Below are 16,941 nucleotides of genomic sequence, written 5' to 3'. Positions count from 1 at the left end.
AAATTAAGGGTAGATTCACACCAGCCCTGTTTAGCTTGCTGTATTCAAACTGTAGTCCGTTTGTCTAGGAAGTCCAGTTCATTTGCAGTGGTGTGAATGTGCAATCAAACTCTGATGTGAACTTGTTACCCTGCAACCTCGGATGGCTGAGGGTAATGTAGCAGATGATCTTCCCTCAACGTGTGATGCTGCGATATAGAAAAGACGAGACACACGTTGAGGCCTTTTAACTTCAACAGGAAGATTTATTCTTCTCGTGATGACCATACTCTATATACAACACTACATATGCAATACTTCATATCAAATACTTCAGGTATCAACAAATAACCCTTCGATTCATTACATTACAAATGACTGCAATATCCCTTTAAACCGAACAAGAATTATTTTAACATGCTCCATCATGAATTTTATTCAATGGCAAAATATTTTAGATAGCTTTTAATTATCCAAATCAATTAGCTTTGTTTTAACTCAAATATCTTGTCCCTTTTCCTCAGACCTTTTGTATTTTTAACTGTCAAAATAAAAATATATGGATTTGCTTTTAACTATTTTAACAGCTTTTACAATTTTTATTCTGAGGGTTTTGTGTTGTTTTTTCTGTCGTTATTGGTGCAGCGTCCCTACAGGCGAGGAGGGGAACAAGTTTTTGGAAGGGTTTGGATCATTTGACACAGTGAAGCAAAACACAGCAGCTGGAAATGTAACAAATGTTGAAATTTTGGTCCCAAATCAAACCGAGACTACTGGACTATCAGGTGTGAAAACGTCCTAACGGTGGATTTAACCGCTTTAACCAAACTCTAGTTTGTTTGTCTAGAAAGTCCAGTTTGTTTGGGGAGGTATGAATGCAGAATCAGTCCCTTATGTGGACCAAAAAAAGCAAACTCTGGTCCGCCTGAAAACCTCGGTCTCGGTTCAGTTGAATGTGAACGGAGACCGCTAAAAAAACAGAAAGTGGACTACGCCGCAGGGCATTCTGGGTAGATACAATCAAAACAAACGCATGAGTGTAGCACTAGCGGGAGAAATGGCTTGTGGTCTTTTACCAAAGACAAAAGAGAAATACTACAACCGCTAAAATCCACTGAAACCACCAAAACGGATAAAGAAGTCAGAAGTTTGATAATAGGCCATATTTAAATAATAAGTATTGGTTTTGGTGATGCTTATTATTGTTATCAAATCGATACCAAAATATGCAGTATGAAGTTTTATTTATCTGTGTTCTTCGTTGTTTTTAAGAGGTTTCTAGCTGAGAAACAGAGGTGTATTTTAATCACAGTTGGTCCATTCAGACGGCTAAAAGCTTTCAAATTAGCCAAATCTGATCATTTATGTCATATTTATTTGTCAGGTCATCTGAAAGTTGTGCAGGCAGCATTTTTACACTTTTATTCAAGTGCTCTACATGTCCTCTTGCAGTCCTGGCAATGCAGACAAAGAGTTTGTTATCACCGTAGGGGATACAACACAAGGCCATTGTGTGATGTGTTTGATCCTGTAAGACATGGGGAAGTTGCAGGTACAGACTGGAGCACAATGAAATGTCCACAACCTGAAGGGTCTGTGTTATAGATTTAAACTGTTGCTGTTCACTTTTCACATGTTGAATTTTTGAAATAACAACGTAAAGCACTGTTAGACTTTCCTGTTGTGTCAATGCTTGTGCATAACTGAGGTCCACAATTCTCTTCCCAAAATCCTGGATGGTGTGTTTTGAATTTTCCATTACGTCTGGCATAGGGGTGCACCGACAAATTGACAAGTCGATTATTTGGCCACAATTTCCTTAATTTTGAGAAATCGGCAATCGGTTTATTTGTCTTGTGTTCGAGAGTTGCTAAATTTAACAATTTTGTTGCTTTCTTTAGTGCACAATGACAATAAAATGAATTCTGATTCTGACGTGAAAAATATCCAAATTCCCATTTGCCGCCATTTCTGTTCTTCCATTTGGGGCTCAGCTGCTTCTAAAAACAGCCAAAGCTTTTTTGGCAATAAGTTAATGTTTTTTTGTGTATGGAACATGAGCCGTTTGGAAAAACTTCCAGATTTTTAGGTCACATTCCACAACCACTGCGCTGTTACCTAGCAACCCGAGTCAAGCCAAGCCCTGTTACCTAGCAGCCCCAGCCAAGCCCAGCCTTGTAACCTAGCAACCCAAGTGGAACTCCAGCACATTTGATCAGCTGGTTTTACTACTATATATATATATATATATATATATATATATATATATATATATATATATATATATATATATATACATATATATAATGGCTGCTAGAAAAGACAAATGTTTTACTGTTGACTTATTTTTGGTTGTTCTTTAACACATAGAAATATTTTAACTGATCTGACTGACACACAACAGGAAAAAGTTTAGTTTGATTAACACAAAGTGAGAAAAAAAGGTTACATCTCTTTTTTGTAGTATGAACAAATAGTTTGTTTCCATGTTATTTGTGAAAAACACACTCATACAATAATGATAATCAGAACATTTTGTTGGTGAAAGCTCCAGAAAAGCCTTTGAGGGTGTAAATGATGATTTCTGATTGGTGGTTTCTGCTCTGTTCATTCGGCAGTCGTTTTTCTGGCGGCCGCAGTAATCATTTAAGTTATGTGTCACTGCCTTCCACTGGCTCCGGTTCCCCAGGGCCCAACCACTTGTTCTGAGCAATAAGCTAATTGATTGAAACATTCATCATCATCCAGGACCACGTTCTGCCATGAGACGTGCCCCGAGGGTGGCCATGTCCCAAAGAGCGACAAAACACACTAATGAAAGTGCTGACAGTGAAAGATGGGAGCAAATGTTCACCTTCATCAGCACAAGTTTCTCAAACAGGAAATTCAGTTGCATTTCTAGATGACCATTTTTGTGTTTGTTATTAACACAATTTGGTTATGAGACAGGCGTACAAACATTATCAAGGGAATTGTTATGTTTGCATTTAACTAAATAAATGCAGTCACTCAAACTTAATTAATTAGAATAGATTCCTTTTGACATGTCTATAAATCAAACATGAGTTATATTTTGTTTGATGGGGGAAACTGTGATATTAAAACCCAAACACAAATCTACTCGTAAAAACTGAATTTACATTTGTCAGATTAAAAGCACCTTTGGAAAACAACCTATAAGCAGGTATCAAACATATTTTTGAATGTTTTTTATTGGTTCATTAACTGTAAGCAAGAAATAATCAACTTTAACATAAATAAAACCTTTAAAACTAATGTCTGTGGGGAAATAATCATTACAATGGACTTAACTTGTGAGCTGAGTTTCAAAAATACGTAGACTTTTCATTAATATTATAATTTACACTCACACATTATAATGGCTGGAAACAAAGGCGCAATTATACAACTCTTTGAAAAGCAAAAGTGGAGCCTCCTGCACAACCAACAAGAATGTAGCAAATGGTTTTTGAATGGGAAGTCACAACAAAACTCTTGTCTTCTCCAGCAGCCATTGTATAGGGTATACAGCAGTAAAAGACCAAATGTGCTGGAGCTCCGCTAGGGTTGCTAGATAACGGGCATTGCTAGGTGAGGGGAAGTGCTTGCTGATTTGTGATGTTACATTTGGGAGGGATTTTAAAGAGCTCATTTTCCAGGCACAAAAAAAAACACAGCTGGAATGTTGTTTTTATCTCTTTAACTGCTTTTAGAAGCAGTAAAAACCAAAAAGGAAGAACAAAATGAGAATTTTTGCATAACAGGTCCCATTTAAGTCTTCAAAAATCCTTCCTGAAAAGCAGAAAAGCAGAAGTAAAGCCTCCTGCACAACCAAATTTGCAGAAATGCAAATTTGCCCACACAAAAACGGCTGACATGCAAAAAGTTGCATTTCATATGAAAATGTTCATTGGACAAAGGGATTCTTATTTTTTAAACCAGCTTTAATGCTGTTTGAATCAAATGAAACATGATGCATATCTTGAATTAAAGCGTTAACTTTCTAACAGTATGTAACAAAATCAGTATTGGTACATTTTTATCAGTTTCTATCTTTACCCATCGTGGATGTGAAAAAAATTAACTTAAGATGTGTGAACAAAATAAAAACCATAGCAGACCAAGTTGCATTTCCAGAAGGTGAGCCGTCCCTTATCACCTCTAACTTCCCTAACAAGAAAGCTGTAACAGATATGGCTATAGCTTACTGTAATTCCTATTTGCACAGACGTGTAATTTATCTTTTGTTTATGGAACCGCCATGACACTAATGAGCACTTGTGCACAAAGAAGCTGTCATACAGGGAATTACGCACGCCGCCGCCGCGCGCTACAACCACAACAACGTCTTACCAGTCGACCAAAGTTCAGACACACTCCTGCGCTGACAGCACACACAGATCTGTGTTTTCCAAACAAACATGCCATCAACCGTGTGTTTCCATCTTTACACACACACACAGAGTCAAAAGCCACTCTTATTGAATATACGCAGAGAGTGGAAGTACTCAGACAAAGAGAGTGATTAATTATTAACAGATGCTCACTACCATACATTACAACACATGCATTATGAAGGAGTTTCATCTGCAGCATGTCTGTGAAATATATCAGTCTTCAAGAGGCTGAAGCTTGTTTCATTGGCTCACCTCATCTGGAAACGTTAATAAGCTTAAATAAGTCTAATAATTGGGTAACTGTTGGGTTTTCCGTCCAATAACACTGTCAAATCCTGACCTTATGATGAAATGTCAATCTTTCATTTCTGTATATTTCTCTTTAAATGTTTGGCACAAACCAAATAAATCATTTCAGAAAAATTAACCTGACAGCAGCTGTGGAGAACGGAGGTGGAAGTATCATGCTTAACGCATTGTCTAATGCATAAACCCATATGTTTACCTGTAAATAAGTTATTTTCTCCATTAGACATCAATATGTGACCATTTCTTACTTAAAGTAGTCTGACAGAAGAAAACCTTTATTGCTATAGGCTGCTAAGTACATTAACAGCCTATTCAACCTATTCATCTTTTGGTAAACTATGGGCTTGTAAAGTAGTATTGTTTTTGTTTGGATAATTGGATAATTTATCGAATTGATTAATGTTTTTCCCAGCATTACATGTTTACCTTTATAGTCTCTCTTTGGTTAGATATGTTTTAATCAATTTTACTTCTGAGATGATAGGGTAAGGAAAAAACAACATGCTTTGGCTAAAAATCCCTTTCACAAGCTCACAAATGTAAATTGTTCAACTTTGTGCTGATTAAATTTTGACAACAGCTGATTGTTTAACACTCAGGCAGAGAACAATATGACAGTAACCAAGGTTTTCCCCAGAAAACTTGCTAAGCCTGGTGGTTTGGTGCTAGGGCGGCCATTCACCCAGCGGCCCGTCGTGGTTTTGAGTTTAAAAAATGTTTAAAGTTGACAGAAAATTTAAATATTACTTGATAATTATGTGCTATTGAAAGATTGGAAGATTAACACCTGAACATCAACTATAAAGGCTTAAAAATGCAAACATTTTATAAAGAGTTAAATAAATAAACAATGCTAAGCCACATATATTTCCTCTAATCTTACATCTCAGTTTCCATCTGCTAAATGTTTTACTTGGGTTTTATGTTCTGACCCTGGAAGCAGACTCCTGAGACTTGAGCCTCCGTTTGTTGCTAATGGGTACAAACTTACTCTGCTTGTTTCATGCAAGGTGATGCATTCAGTGTCCACAAACAAAAACACATCATATTTCATCGCAGGGCAGCCTTGGTGGAGGTAATAACTGAGGCGAGCTATAGCTGCCTTTCATAAAACTTCATGAGGAATCATGACGTCTTTCTTCCCTACAACCATTTTTTTACAAACAATCTTTAAAAATCTATAACGGAGACTGACAGAATGTTTAAATTTATATTTAGAGTTTGTTTAATTTAGTTCTGATATAGTTTGTGTGGTAAGGTATTTTGTTATGTCGCTGTAACATTTGCAAGATGTTGAAGCACTTTTGTGTTTAATCTAATTTTTTGAAGGAATACCGTTATGTCTTTTTTTAATGTTTGCAAAGGATTTTTATTGTAATGTTTGGTGTGGACCCCAAGAAGAGTACGTAGTCTCTTCTACAGTAGAACCTAATGGGGATTACAGCTGTTATGATTCCTCAAAGAATTAGAGGAATTTTAATAATTCCTCGAGGAAAATTATCTGCCTCAAAGTTTTGTTAAATTATGTTTTATTATTTAGCGCACCGTGTTCTGGGCGGGTGATTATTTATGTTGCGCAGCGCTCTCACTGCCTCCTGAGTTATTGACGAATGCTAAGTGTTAGCAGCATAACATCCAATTTTTAAGGCTCTACCGGAGAATACGGGACTATTTCATTGAGTTATAATAATGTCCGGGTTTTTGTTGTTTTTTTTAAGTATCCTTAAAATAACTGGTGCGATGCCTGGAGTACAGCAGCCTTTCTTGCTTCCTGTTGGCTGGTTCAGAGCGAACGGCGGCGAAGAGCACGGCGGGTGTATTTATACCGGTGAGCAGATAAACTGAACACTGCAGGCGGCTGCGCTGTAGTTGATGCTTAACATAACTGCAGCTTTACAGATAAACTGGAAGATAAATTTCATATCATCCCGGTCTCAACAAATGGGCGGCGGAGCGCATCGTGGCGGTACATAGCTGGTAGATGAGCTTCTGAGTGTGACGAACAAAGGAGTCAAATCACATCGTTAACACAAAAGCCATAGATGGCTGGGCAATGTGAGGGCGGATTTTTTTTTCTTTAAATCAAATGCGCTTGGATCTTTATTATTAAACTGAATATAATTTCAGATTTTTGTATAATTTATGTCCAGGTTCACTTAAAAAGTGAGCTACTATTGTTAAAGGTTAATTTTCTGAACTACTGAAAAGTAATTGTTAGGAATGCTTGAATATTAAAAATTTTGCTGATATCCAACAGTAACACTGCTGTTATGGTAGTATTTACCAGTATTTTATTTTATCAAATGTTTTATTCGATTAATCATCAGAATAACTGACAGAATACTCAATTACTCAAATAATTGTTTACAACAGCACTGATGGGAATCCTTAAATAAACAAACTGCAGCTTAGCAGTTGCAACCAACAGTTTGTTTGCTAGACATTGATGGAAAACTCAGAGCGTACGTCTGTGTTCATAAATTTAAAAAGACAGCCTTGTTAAGCGTTAGCCAGCAGTAACAGCAACACTGAGAAGTAATCAGACCTCCATCCATTTTGTCAGCAGTCATGCTGATTTACTGCTTTTCCTTTCAGAGCTTCATGGGGTCGTGGGTGTATTACAGTTCACTTTCCAAAGCCAATCAATCCCTGTCTGGGCCTCATGTCCGGTGCACTCACCTCCATAGTGCTCAGGTTGCATCGATGGGTTCCAGCAAACCAGCCGTCAGTAGAGCACTGGTCGATATCAACATCCTGTAGATTAACGTCCACCCGCACCACACCCCTACAACACAGGACGACATGACGCTTAAAGAGGGAACCAATGATCAAATAATTGACATTTAGCTGCATAACTGTTGGCAAACGACAAAACCTAACATACTTTCTTCTGGATTTTGAAAAAGTTACTATGGAAAAATATTTAGGGTAGATTCCCTTAAAAGGCAGCAGATCAAAAAGTTAAGTTTGGGGAGTCGATCTCAGTTTCATTTTGGGCCAAATCAAAAATCTGAATGTTCTTAAAGGGCCAGTTGTGCCAGAATGTATCGATAAAACCCATTAAACTGTTAAAATATCAATAACTGTTTGTTTCATGGGTGTGCCGCGGTGGTGTAGGGGATAGCCGACCCATATTTGGAGGCATTGAGTCCTTGACGCAGACATCACGGGTTCGACTCCCGGACCCGGCGATCTTTGCTGCATGTCTTTTTCCCTCTCCTTCCTCTTCTCATGTCAGCCTACTGTCACATAAGGGACACTAGAGCCCATAAAAAGACCCCCTGGAGGGGTAAAAAAAATATATATAAAAAAATAATAATAATAACTGTTTGTTTCAGCATTCGGTGTTTCCTAAAATGAAATAATATTCATCATCTTTTCACACTGATCAATCCATCCAGAATTTTGTGATTATTGTTTGCAGCTCAGCTTATTTGCAGTGAAAAAGCTAACCACAGCAGCTGAAAATGTAGCAAATGTTGTAAATTTGGTCCCAAATCAAACCAAGTACTTGATAAGGTTGAAAACTCCCATAAAGTGCCCTGCAAAACACAACAATCCTTTAGATATATTTCTCTCAAATAACTTAAAATATCCAATTTAACTCATTAAATAAGCTCAGTGATACCAGTGAGCTATCGACTCTCTGATCTTCCTCAGAGACGAAGATCGCTCTCTGATTCTGGCAAATATTTTCTCTGTTGTGGGAAGCTGTAACTTAGCAAGTGTAAAAAGTTACTTTATTTACCTTTTTTTATTATTATTTAAATATAATTAATGACGGCTGAAATGCACCCCTTTGACCTCAGCCCACACACACTTGCGCTAAACTTAAAAATAAAACACAGCTGGAGGCAAATCTGTGCCGACTCAAAGCTGTGTGAAACTCGGGTTGTTCAACATATCTCTGCTGTGTCACGACATTTGAGATTTTCCCTCCACTTTCCAGATCATAATTTCCCTTCACGGAAAATTGCATACAGTATAGACGCTAATAATGAGAGGAAGAAAGACGATGGGAAGTAGCTTCCAGCAAAAATAAGACAGGAATTAACTCAGCATCTTGGTTGGCTGTTAAATATAGATGCACATAACTTTGGCCTTATAGTACAAATTACAAGCATGTTATTCATGTAGATTCCCAGTACAGCTGTAATAAGGACCAAAGCAGTTTTAGCTAAAGTAATATAGATTTGATTTAATAATGCATTTTGTCACCCTTTTGCTTCATTAAAGAGTATATAATAGTTTCATAACACAGTAATGAAGAACAGTATTTACATACAACATATTCATCACCTGTTTTCATTTTGTATTAAGACTTTATCTAAAACACTGTAATTATGCCACTGTACTGCAGCCATCCAACTGTTCGGGTCTAATACAGATAATATTTTCATGCCATCATATTTCTTTGTTCATTCACACCTATCGCTTGTAGTTCTCTCAGGACCATTAAGCTCAATTTGCTGATGCAGCAACAAAGCCATCCATTACACACCAATAAAGAGAAGCACAAAGGTTGGGGGAAGAGACTGGATGTGACTGCTTCAAACTCAGAATCTCAGCTTCCATCTCTAATGCTACTTAAATGTATATTTTAATGTAAAATCAACTGGACATGAAGTTGAGAACAATTTATGTAAATTAAGTTGGATGATAAATAAGTAAAATGCTTTTCATGTTGGTATTGAATTAGCTTTGAATTCTATTTAAATAGTGATGTTTGCTAAGAAAGGTAGCCTCAATCAACCATCAATGAAGATGAAAACATTGAATATACAAGATTAAACAGTCCGGTAAAGAATGCGATTAACATATTTAAGATCTTTATTTTCAGATTCATTAATGTAAGACTTTTTAAGGATGCGTTGACTCCCTGCTTTTTCAGGTCCAATCAAGTCTACAGGGTGGGCCATAAGTTTCCATACATAGGAGAATGTAAAATGGATATTTCTGTTATATTTCAGATACCCAAGAAGATGAGTTTGACAAAAGAGCAAATTATACTGATGACTGGATCGGGAAGCAGTCGCATGGTTGCACGAAACTTTAACAGAAAACATGGAACGAGCGTCACACTGTGGCAAAACATATTTGCAAGTTTCAGAAAACTGGAAATGTTTCAGATCAACCACAAAATGGTCCAAGGCGTGCAGCGATTACACAGAGTCCCACAAAAATGAAAACGGTTCTCCAGTATGAAATGTTTATTTTTCTATGTATGGAAACTTAAGGCCAACCCTGTATATACTTTTCACCACTGGATAAAATCCTCTGGCTTCACACACACAGTTTCACAAATATTGCTGCTTTGGCATGTCCTCCAGGTATCCAGGAGTTGGTTTACTGTGTCCAGCTCCCAGTGGACACACCAGCCGAGTGCAAGCTTCTTTCTGTCTGTACTCTTAATAATAATAACTGCTGGTTTGATCCTTCTTTGGGGCAAACTGACCTCAGTATTTTCTGCTGTGCTGCTGATTTAGCTGAGAAATTACTTCCCATTTTTGGGTATGTAATCTGCACAAACTCAGTGCAAAGAAATCTAACTTCAATTTTGAGATTTTGTTTCTGCAGTCAACTCCTCCTCTTCTTTGTTTCTGCTTCCATCTCCATGGGTGGTCTTTAGCATGCCAGCCAATGTAGACATATGGTGTGTAAAATAGCTTGTGAGAGAAGAGAGAGAAATAAAAGCGAATGTCTGCCGGGCAGGACACAGAGTTAATGGCTGAGAGAGTGTGTGGCAGAGGGGCTGGTAATTTGAGAGTGACGATGAGGAGCTGAGGCATCATGATGGCCATCGAGGCCCGTGGGCATAAAGACGGGATTACCACAGAGAGTAGGAGATAGAGGCCAGGAAACAAAGAGCTCAGTCATTTCATCCGCCAATTTTTGAGTTTAAAGGCCTGCACAGCTAAGAGAGACTGGCATCCTGTCTTTATCACATTTTGTCCTGAAGTTGACTAAAACTGTTGAAAAACATCGTACAGAGGTAAAACCAGCTGACCAAACATGCTGGAGCTCAGCTTGGGTTGCTAGGTAACAATGAGTGTGACATTTTATTTATTCATTTCATTCATTTACAGTTTTAAATGAACATGTCACATGTTGATAAACAAAAGTTTTGAATGAAAAGCAGCAGTTGTAAGAAAAAAAATGTAACATAGCCAAATCCTTCTCTCAAATTTATCCTACATTTTCACTGGATGCGAGTGAAGAAGCAGCCAAAATGCAAAGAAAAGGTTTGAAAGACATTCAGAATACCAAGAATAATTTACTAAAAGGACTAAAGTCTTTGCCCAAGCTTTGAGAACCAATTATATACAGCTGTGAAACAAATTAAGAGACAATTGAAAACTTGCTGATTATTCCACCAAATATTGATTTCTGAACTCTTCCTGAGTTAAAACATTAATATTGTTGTTTCTAAATGAACAGGAACTTGTTTTCTTTGCATTATTTGAGGTCTGAAAGCACTGCATCTTTTTCGTTATTTTAATCATTTCTCATTTTCTGCAAATAAATACTAAATTTTAATTTCAGAGACATGTTGTCAGTAGTTCATAGAATAAAATAACAGTGTTCATTTTACTCAAACATATAAATATAAAAAGTAAAATCAGAAAAACTGATAGTTTTAATTGGTCTCTTAATTTTTTCCAGAGCTAAATAAGTTAAGAAAAAATATGAGTTGTGAATTAATATGAACTTATAATGAATTGGAATTTGAAAACAAAAAAATGGTAAAAAATCCCAAGTTTTTAATGATGAAGCATTAAAAACATAATACACAGCAAATTCTGCAGAGTTAAATCAACACTATGCAGAGTCTATTTGGTCCTTATCAAAATTGGTGTTAATTTAACTCTTTTAGAGTTATTTCAACAAGAAATTAAGTAATTTTAACACTTGAAATAGTTATAATTACTCAAAATGTTGTTGAAATAACTCTGTAAGGGTTAAATTAATGCCAATTCTGACAAATAGACTCGGCATAGTGTTGATTTAACTCTGCAGAATCGTTGTGTATGTCTAAGGAGTAACTGTCTAAAGAAGTTGATGTTGACGCAGAAAAGGACAAATGTCAGCTAAGAATAATCCACCTTATTCAAACCCGCCCACATGTCCAAGAAAGACCTGAATGCACACTCTGTGCCCTGATAGGAACACATGTCTGTCCTTTGAGAGCGGCCCGGTCTCTGCATTATGTCACGCAACGATCACAATGCGAGAGCCGGCCGGGTCTTCCCAATGAAAACGTCTCCTGTGTCTCTCCAGTGATGGAAATGCATTAAGTTGACAGGACACGCCGGAGCTAATGCAAGTCAAGCCGCCGGGCACAATGCTGCTCGACTACGAGCATTTCAGTGCAGGTCGGGTCATTTTATTGAGTTCTGTCGCCGAGCATCAAAAGAGATGTGGCAGCCGCGGGGGGGAAGGAGCTGCGATTGAATGACAATAAAGACTGCTTCCATTTTGGTTCTTTCCATCTCACTTTTTGCATTCCTGATTTCAAAGTAAATTCAGACAAACCGTGTTTTAATTATAAAACAGAAAACCTAATTAACTTTACACATCCAAAAACATAAATGATAACTTTCAGAAATAAAAGCTCACATTTATAAGCTGTCTTTTCAGATTGTGCACATTTTTCTACTTCCATATGAGTCTTTACTGCTTCTAAAAACAGCTTTAAAAAAAGCACTTAAAAAAAAAACTCCATCTGTTTTTTTGGCAATAAGTTCATGTTTTTGGTGTCATTAAAATGGGCCGTTTTAAAAACCTGCCGTTTCCTAAGTCACATTTCATGGCCTCTGTGCCGTTTCCTAGCAACCACAGCCGAGCCCATCCTGTTACCTAGCAACTCAAGTGGAACTCCAGCAAGCTAGTTTTACCTCCATATCTACTGTACAATGGCTGCTGAAAAAGAAAAGTTGATTTACCATTCAGAAACCATTGCTGCATTGTTGTTGGATGTGCAGGAGGCTCTACTAATGCCTAGAAACCCAAGCTGAGCTCCAGCATGTTTTGTCAGCTGGTTTTACAATGGCTGCTGGAAAAGACATATGTTTTGTTGTTGACTTACTTTCCAGAAAACATCTGCTGTGTTCTCACCGGTTGTGCAGGAGGCTCTACTAATGTTTTTCAAAAGTGTACAGTTGTATAATTGTGCATCAGTTTGCAGCCATTTTCACGCCCGAGTGTAAACGTTGAGTTGATGGGCGAGGCCAGCAGCAGCTTATTTGGATTTAAAGTGACAAGACGCCCTAAAACAGTTCATTCTAAAAGGAGCTCAAGATAGAAAGAACTGAAATCTGAACTGAATAGAGCAGACTGAAATCTCATTTTCTGATTTTGTGTAAAAATAAAAAAAAGGCCATGACTGTTTTGCATTGCCCATAGACCTGCCCTAACCTGTTCAAGGAAACATAACAGGTTACTTACAACATGGGAAAAATGTTTTGATAATAAGTAAAATAATCTGGAACAGGTACTTTTTTATCAACATTAAGGAATTATTTACTTAAAACAAGCCTCTATATATTGCTGAAAAGATACTTGTAAGTTAGTTTTGACTTATTTCAAGTGCACTAACATAATTGCACTAGAAGCTAGACCCAAAATCTGGTGTTCACATTACATTCTCCATCCAGTCAACTAGGCTTGAGCTATTTTGCAAATAAACTAAATCAATCCAGGGGATGAATTCAAATACTCAATTTATCCAAATAAAGCTGAAAAAATCTCTCTAGCAACATCAAGCGTATACATCTCTGTGTTCGCAGCAGAAAGCCTGAGTGCTTCTATTTTCTGAAACTCTGACATTTACAGGTTGAGGGCATCGCATCGACAGGCCACCTGACACAGCCGTGGAGCCCCACTGACGTCAGGAGGATCACCTCGGGGGTCTTTAACCCGCGCTCGCTCCGAGGTTATGCTCACTTCAACTTCTCCTCTCATTCCTCTGTCCTCATTGGGTCAGGAAGCTAAAGTGGAATACTTCAGCAGGACTCCTGTTGCTTTGCTAAGCTGCAGATCTTCACTGTTTCTCATCATGAATTGCCTCTTTTTTTTCTCTCTCTTTCTTAAACACCTACACTGCTTCGGCTCGAGTTAGCATCAAGCTTGATCGCGTTTAGCCTCGGGAACTGTTGGGAGCTTCTTCCTATTTGTTTCTGGACGGTGTCCATGGAAGCAGATGCTACCAGGTCCTCCTGGAGCTCATGGCCTCCCATCGAAGTCAAGCCGTCCAACATTACAGCTGGTTTTACACACATATTTGGAAGCAAAGCGAAGCCCTAACAATGAGAAATCTGCTGTCTGTTTAGAGCCCATTTAGCCTCTTGAAAAATCTCCACCAAACGTCTGCATTTCTCAGTCAAATCCAATGAATTTCTCTTATTTTGCCTCTGCTGTTGCTTCTGTGTGAGCTTCCCCTTCCTAAAGCAATTACAGCTTCTGCTGTGCAAGGTGAGTTTGAAGTCTGTTCACCACCTGCTGAATCATTTTTCTTCCTGTGCATCTCCACTTTGTGTCTTCGGCAATGCATCTGAGCTCAGAGTGATCTGCCAATTAGGATGGCGCAGCATCACCCCACAAAATGTCTGAAACTCCAACAATGCCGTCAACACATATACACACTAACAGCTTGAAAACTCAGGCAGTTTTGTAGGAAGTTAGCAGGAAAAAGAGATAAAGCATGAGCAGTGTGATATCTTACACCTTCTCAGAAACAGCAGGTCGATTTAAAATAGTGGAAAAAGTCTGGAGTCAGCACTCATTCTTTTATATCGGGGTTTCTGCAAGTTTCAGCAACTTAAAATTAAAACTTTTTAACACCATATGGGTGAAATTTAAGACCTGTGTCACGTCAGAAGTTTTTTTTAGCATAGAATGAACCGTATGGGTTGGCAACAGAAGTGATCCAGAGATGAAGACGAACGTTCTCCAGCAATTAATTTACACTTAAACCATAAAAAAGTGAATATGCTAGCAGAGCTGCAGACAAAAATTATTCTACAAAGAATCACATTTCACAGTTTTGGGAATCCTGCATCGATTCTTAAGTTGTATGTCTTTGCTCTTCTTATTTGCGAGTAAACTGCATATCGCATTACACATCCACTCAACCACCGTCACCGTATACGTTTGGAGTAATTTATTGATATTCTTATATTTGAGAAAAAGTCAGGCAGCTAAGCTAACCTAATACTGGTAATTTAAGGTACATCATTTTATGCACAAACCTATTTTCATTTCAATATAAACGGATTTGGTACAGTGTATAACGTTATAGAATTGGTTTAAATAAATGTTTTATTTCCTTACACCGTCTTTTCCTCTTGTCAGTCACATAATTTAAACAAAATCTCTAGATTGTGTGAATGGAAAAATTGGTTTCTGAATTAAAAATAGTTTCTGAGTCAAACTGTGACCATAAAAATTGGAATCGAATCGCTGAAAGATTTGCATCTCTGCTTGCTAGCTAGCTAGTTTTTCTCCTCCTTCTGTTTTCACCACAAGAACCAGAACCAATGGTTCTAATGGTGATAAAGGTCCTAATATACTTTTGCTAGCTAGTAAGGGTATATTAGCAGCTAGTTAGCGATAGCCTCATCCGCCTCAAGTCACAGAACGCAATGAAAATGTGACTCAAACACTTACCTGACAGAAAAGTCCCTTGAGAAAAAAAGATTACTTAGAATATACTACAAGATTAAATAATCAAGTCACCGCAAAATTTAAGATGTATTTAAAACCGACTTACCAATTTTTAAATGAATTTAAAACATTTTAAGGCCTTAATTTTAGATGCACGAGTTTCCAACATTTCAACCATTCACAACAAGACTGGTGTAAACGCACCTAACCCGGTGTAGTCTGATTTACTGAAACTCTAGTTTCTTTGTCTAGAAAGTCCAGTTCATTTGGGGAGGTGTGAATTTGTAATCAAACCTCCCAAATCAAACAAAATTTTTTAGTTTGATTCAAACCAAAAAATCAAACTCTGGTCCACCTACAAACTTTGGCCTTGGTTCGGTTAAAGTGAACTCTGGTGCAGTTTGAATGCAAATGTCAGCACCAACTGGACCAGAGAGCGCTGCAAAACCAGGAAGTGGACTATACTGCAGGGCATTCTGGGTAAATACAACCAAAACAAATGTGAGGGTCTAGCGCTAGCGGGAGAAATGACTTGTGGCCTTTGAAGACAAAAGAGAAAACATACAACCGCTAAAACCTGTTTCATTTTGTGAAGAAGAAGTGGAGCTCTCTAGCTGCGTTTCCATTTAAGTTAATAATGCACAAATTGGAATTATAAAATAAATTAACTTAATGGAAACGGCAATTTTAAAAAAAACCTCACGGTTTTAAATAAAAGTTTGTGCTAAGATTGCTAGTTATGTATCAAACTTAGTGTATTTCGCAAAGTGCAATTGAAACAATTTTTCACATCACACAAGTCACTTGATCAACAACAGGAAGTTACTACTGGCAGAAATGATGAAGTAGACGACAGGAAGTGGTACGAGGATGATGTTTTTTATGACTTATCACGTCTGATTGCAAAATTTAGTTTTTTCAACATTAGTGGAATATCAACAAAGTGTAGCACACATTTATGATGGAAACAGCTAATGCCTTTTGGTGTTGTATCTTTCAATAGTTCTTGGTGCAGCGCCACCACAGGTGAGGAGGGGGACAGGTTTTTAAAAAGAGTTTGGTTCATTTGATACAGTGAAGTGTGAAAGCAAACCACTCTAGCTGGAAATGTAACAAATGTCGGAAGTTTGTTCCCAAATTGAATCAAGTCTATGAGTCTAGCAGGTGTGAAAACATCCTTTGTCATACAAGCTGTATGAAATAGTCAGAGGATCCATGCGATCAGAGTACGAGGACAGACAAAAGTACTAAGAAGTCACCTTGCTTCTTGCAACATCATCACCTGAAACAGGAAGCACTAAGAGGCTGGAAATACACATCGTCCGTGCACAGCTGTTGTTCTACATCATTCATTATTAATTCATCCTGGTATTGATTGTGTATTTATCTGGAGGGAAAAAGAGGAGAGCTGGTGTCTGAAGAAGCTACTGGCTACACCAACCAGCGTTTCCCCCCCTGATGCATCTGAAGGATGGCTGACGAGCAAACAGAGAAATGAGACGTGACAGAAAGGTCTCACAGAAGCACAAAGGATTTCTTTGTGGCCTCAAATGCTCCTCTATTATTAAGAGAAGACTTTAAGCCTATTTGAGGA

At 37.7% G+C, this 16,941-nt stretch overlaps 1 protein-coding gene across 2 annotated transcripts in view; it reads right to left on the bottom strand.

Moving 5' to 3' along the window:
* gpr158a (G protein-coupled receptor 158a) overlaps positions 1-16,941 on the bottom strand; it is a 68,342-nt gene that overhangs the window by 47,320 nt on the left and 4,081 nt on the right. For both annotated transcript variants that reach the window (XM_028005795.1, XM_028005796.1), the window contains exon 2: positions 7,365-7,470. In XM_028005795.1, the coding sequence (XP_027861596.1) occupies positions 7,365-7,470 (106 nt within the window). The remainder of the gene's footprint in view (positions 1-7,364; positions 7,471-16,941) is intronic.

The sequence above is a fragment of the Xiphophorus couchianus genome, chromosome 21 (assembly GCF_001444195.1).
Source record: "Xiphophorus couchianus chromosome 21, X_couchianus-1.0, whole genome shotgun sequence".
Taxonomy (NCBI): Eukaryota; Metazoa; Chordata; class Actinopteri; order Cyprinodontiformes; family Poeciliidae; genus Xiphophorus; species Xiphophorus couchianus.
This window is presented reverse-complemented; position numbering and strand designations above follow the sequence as displayed.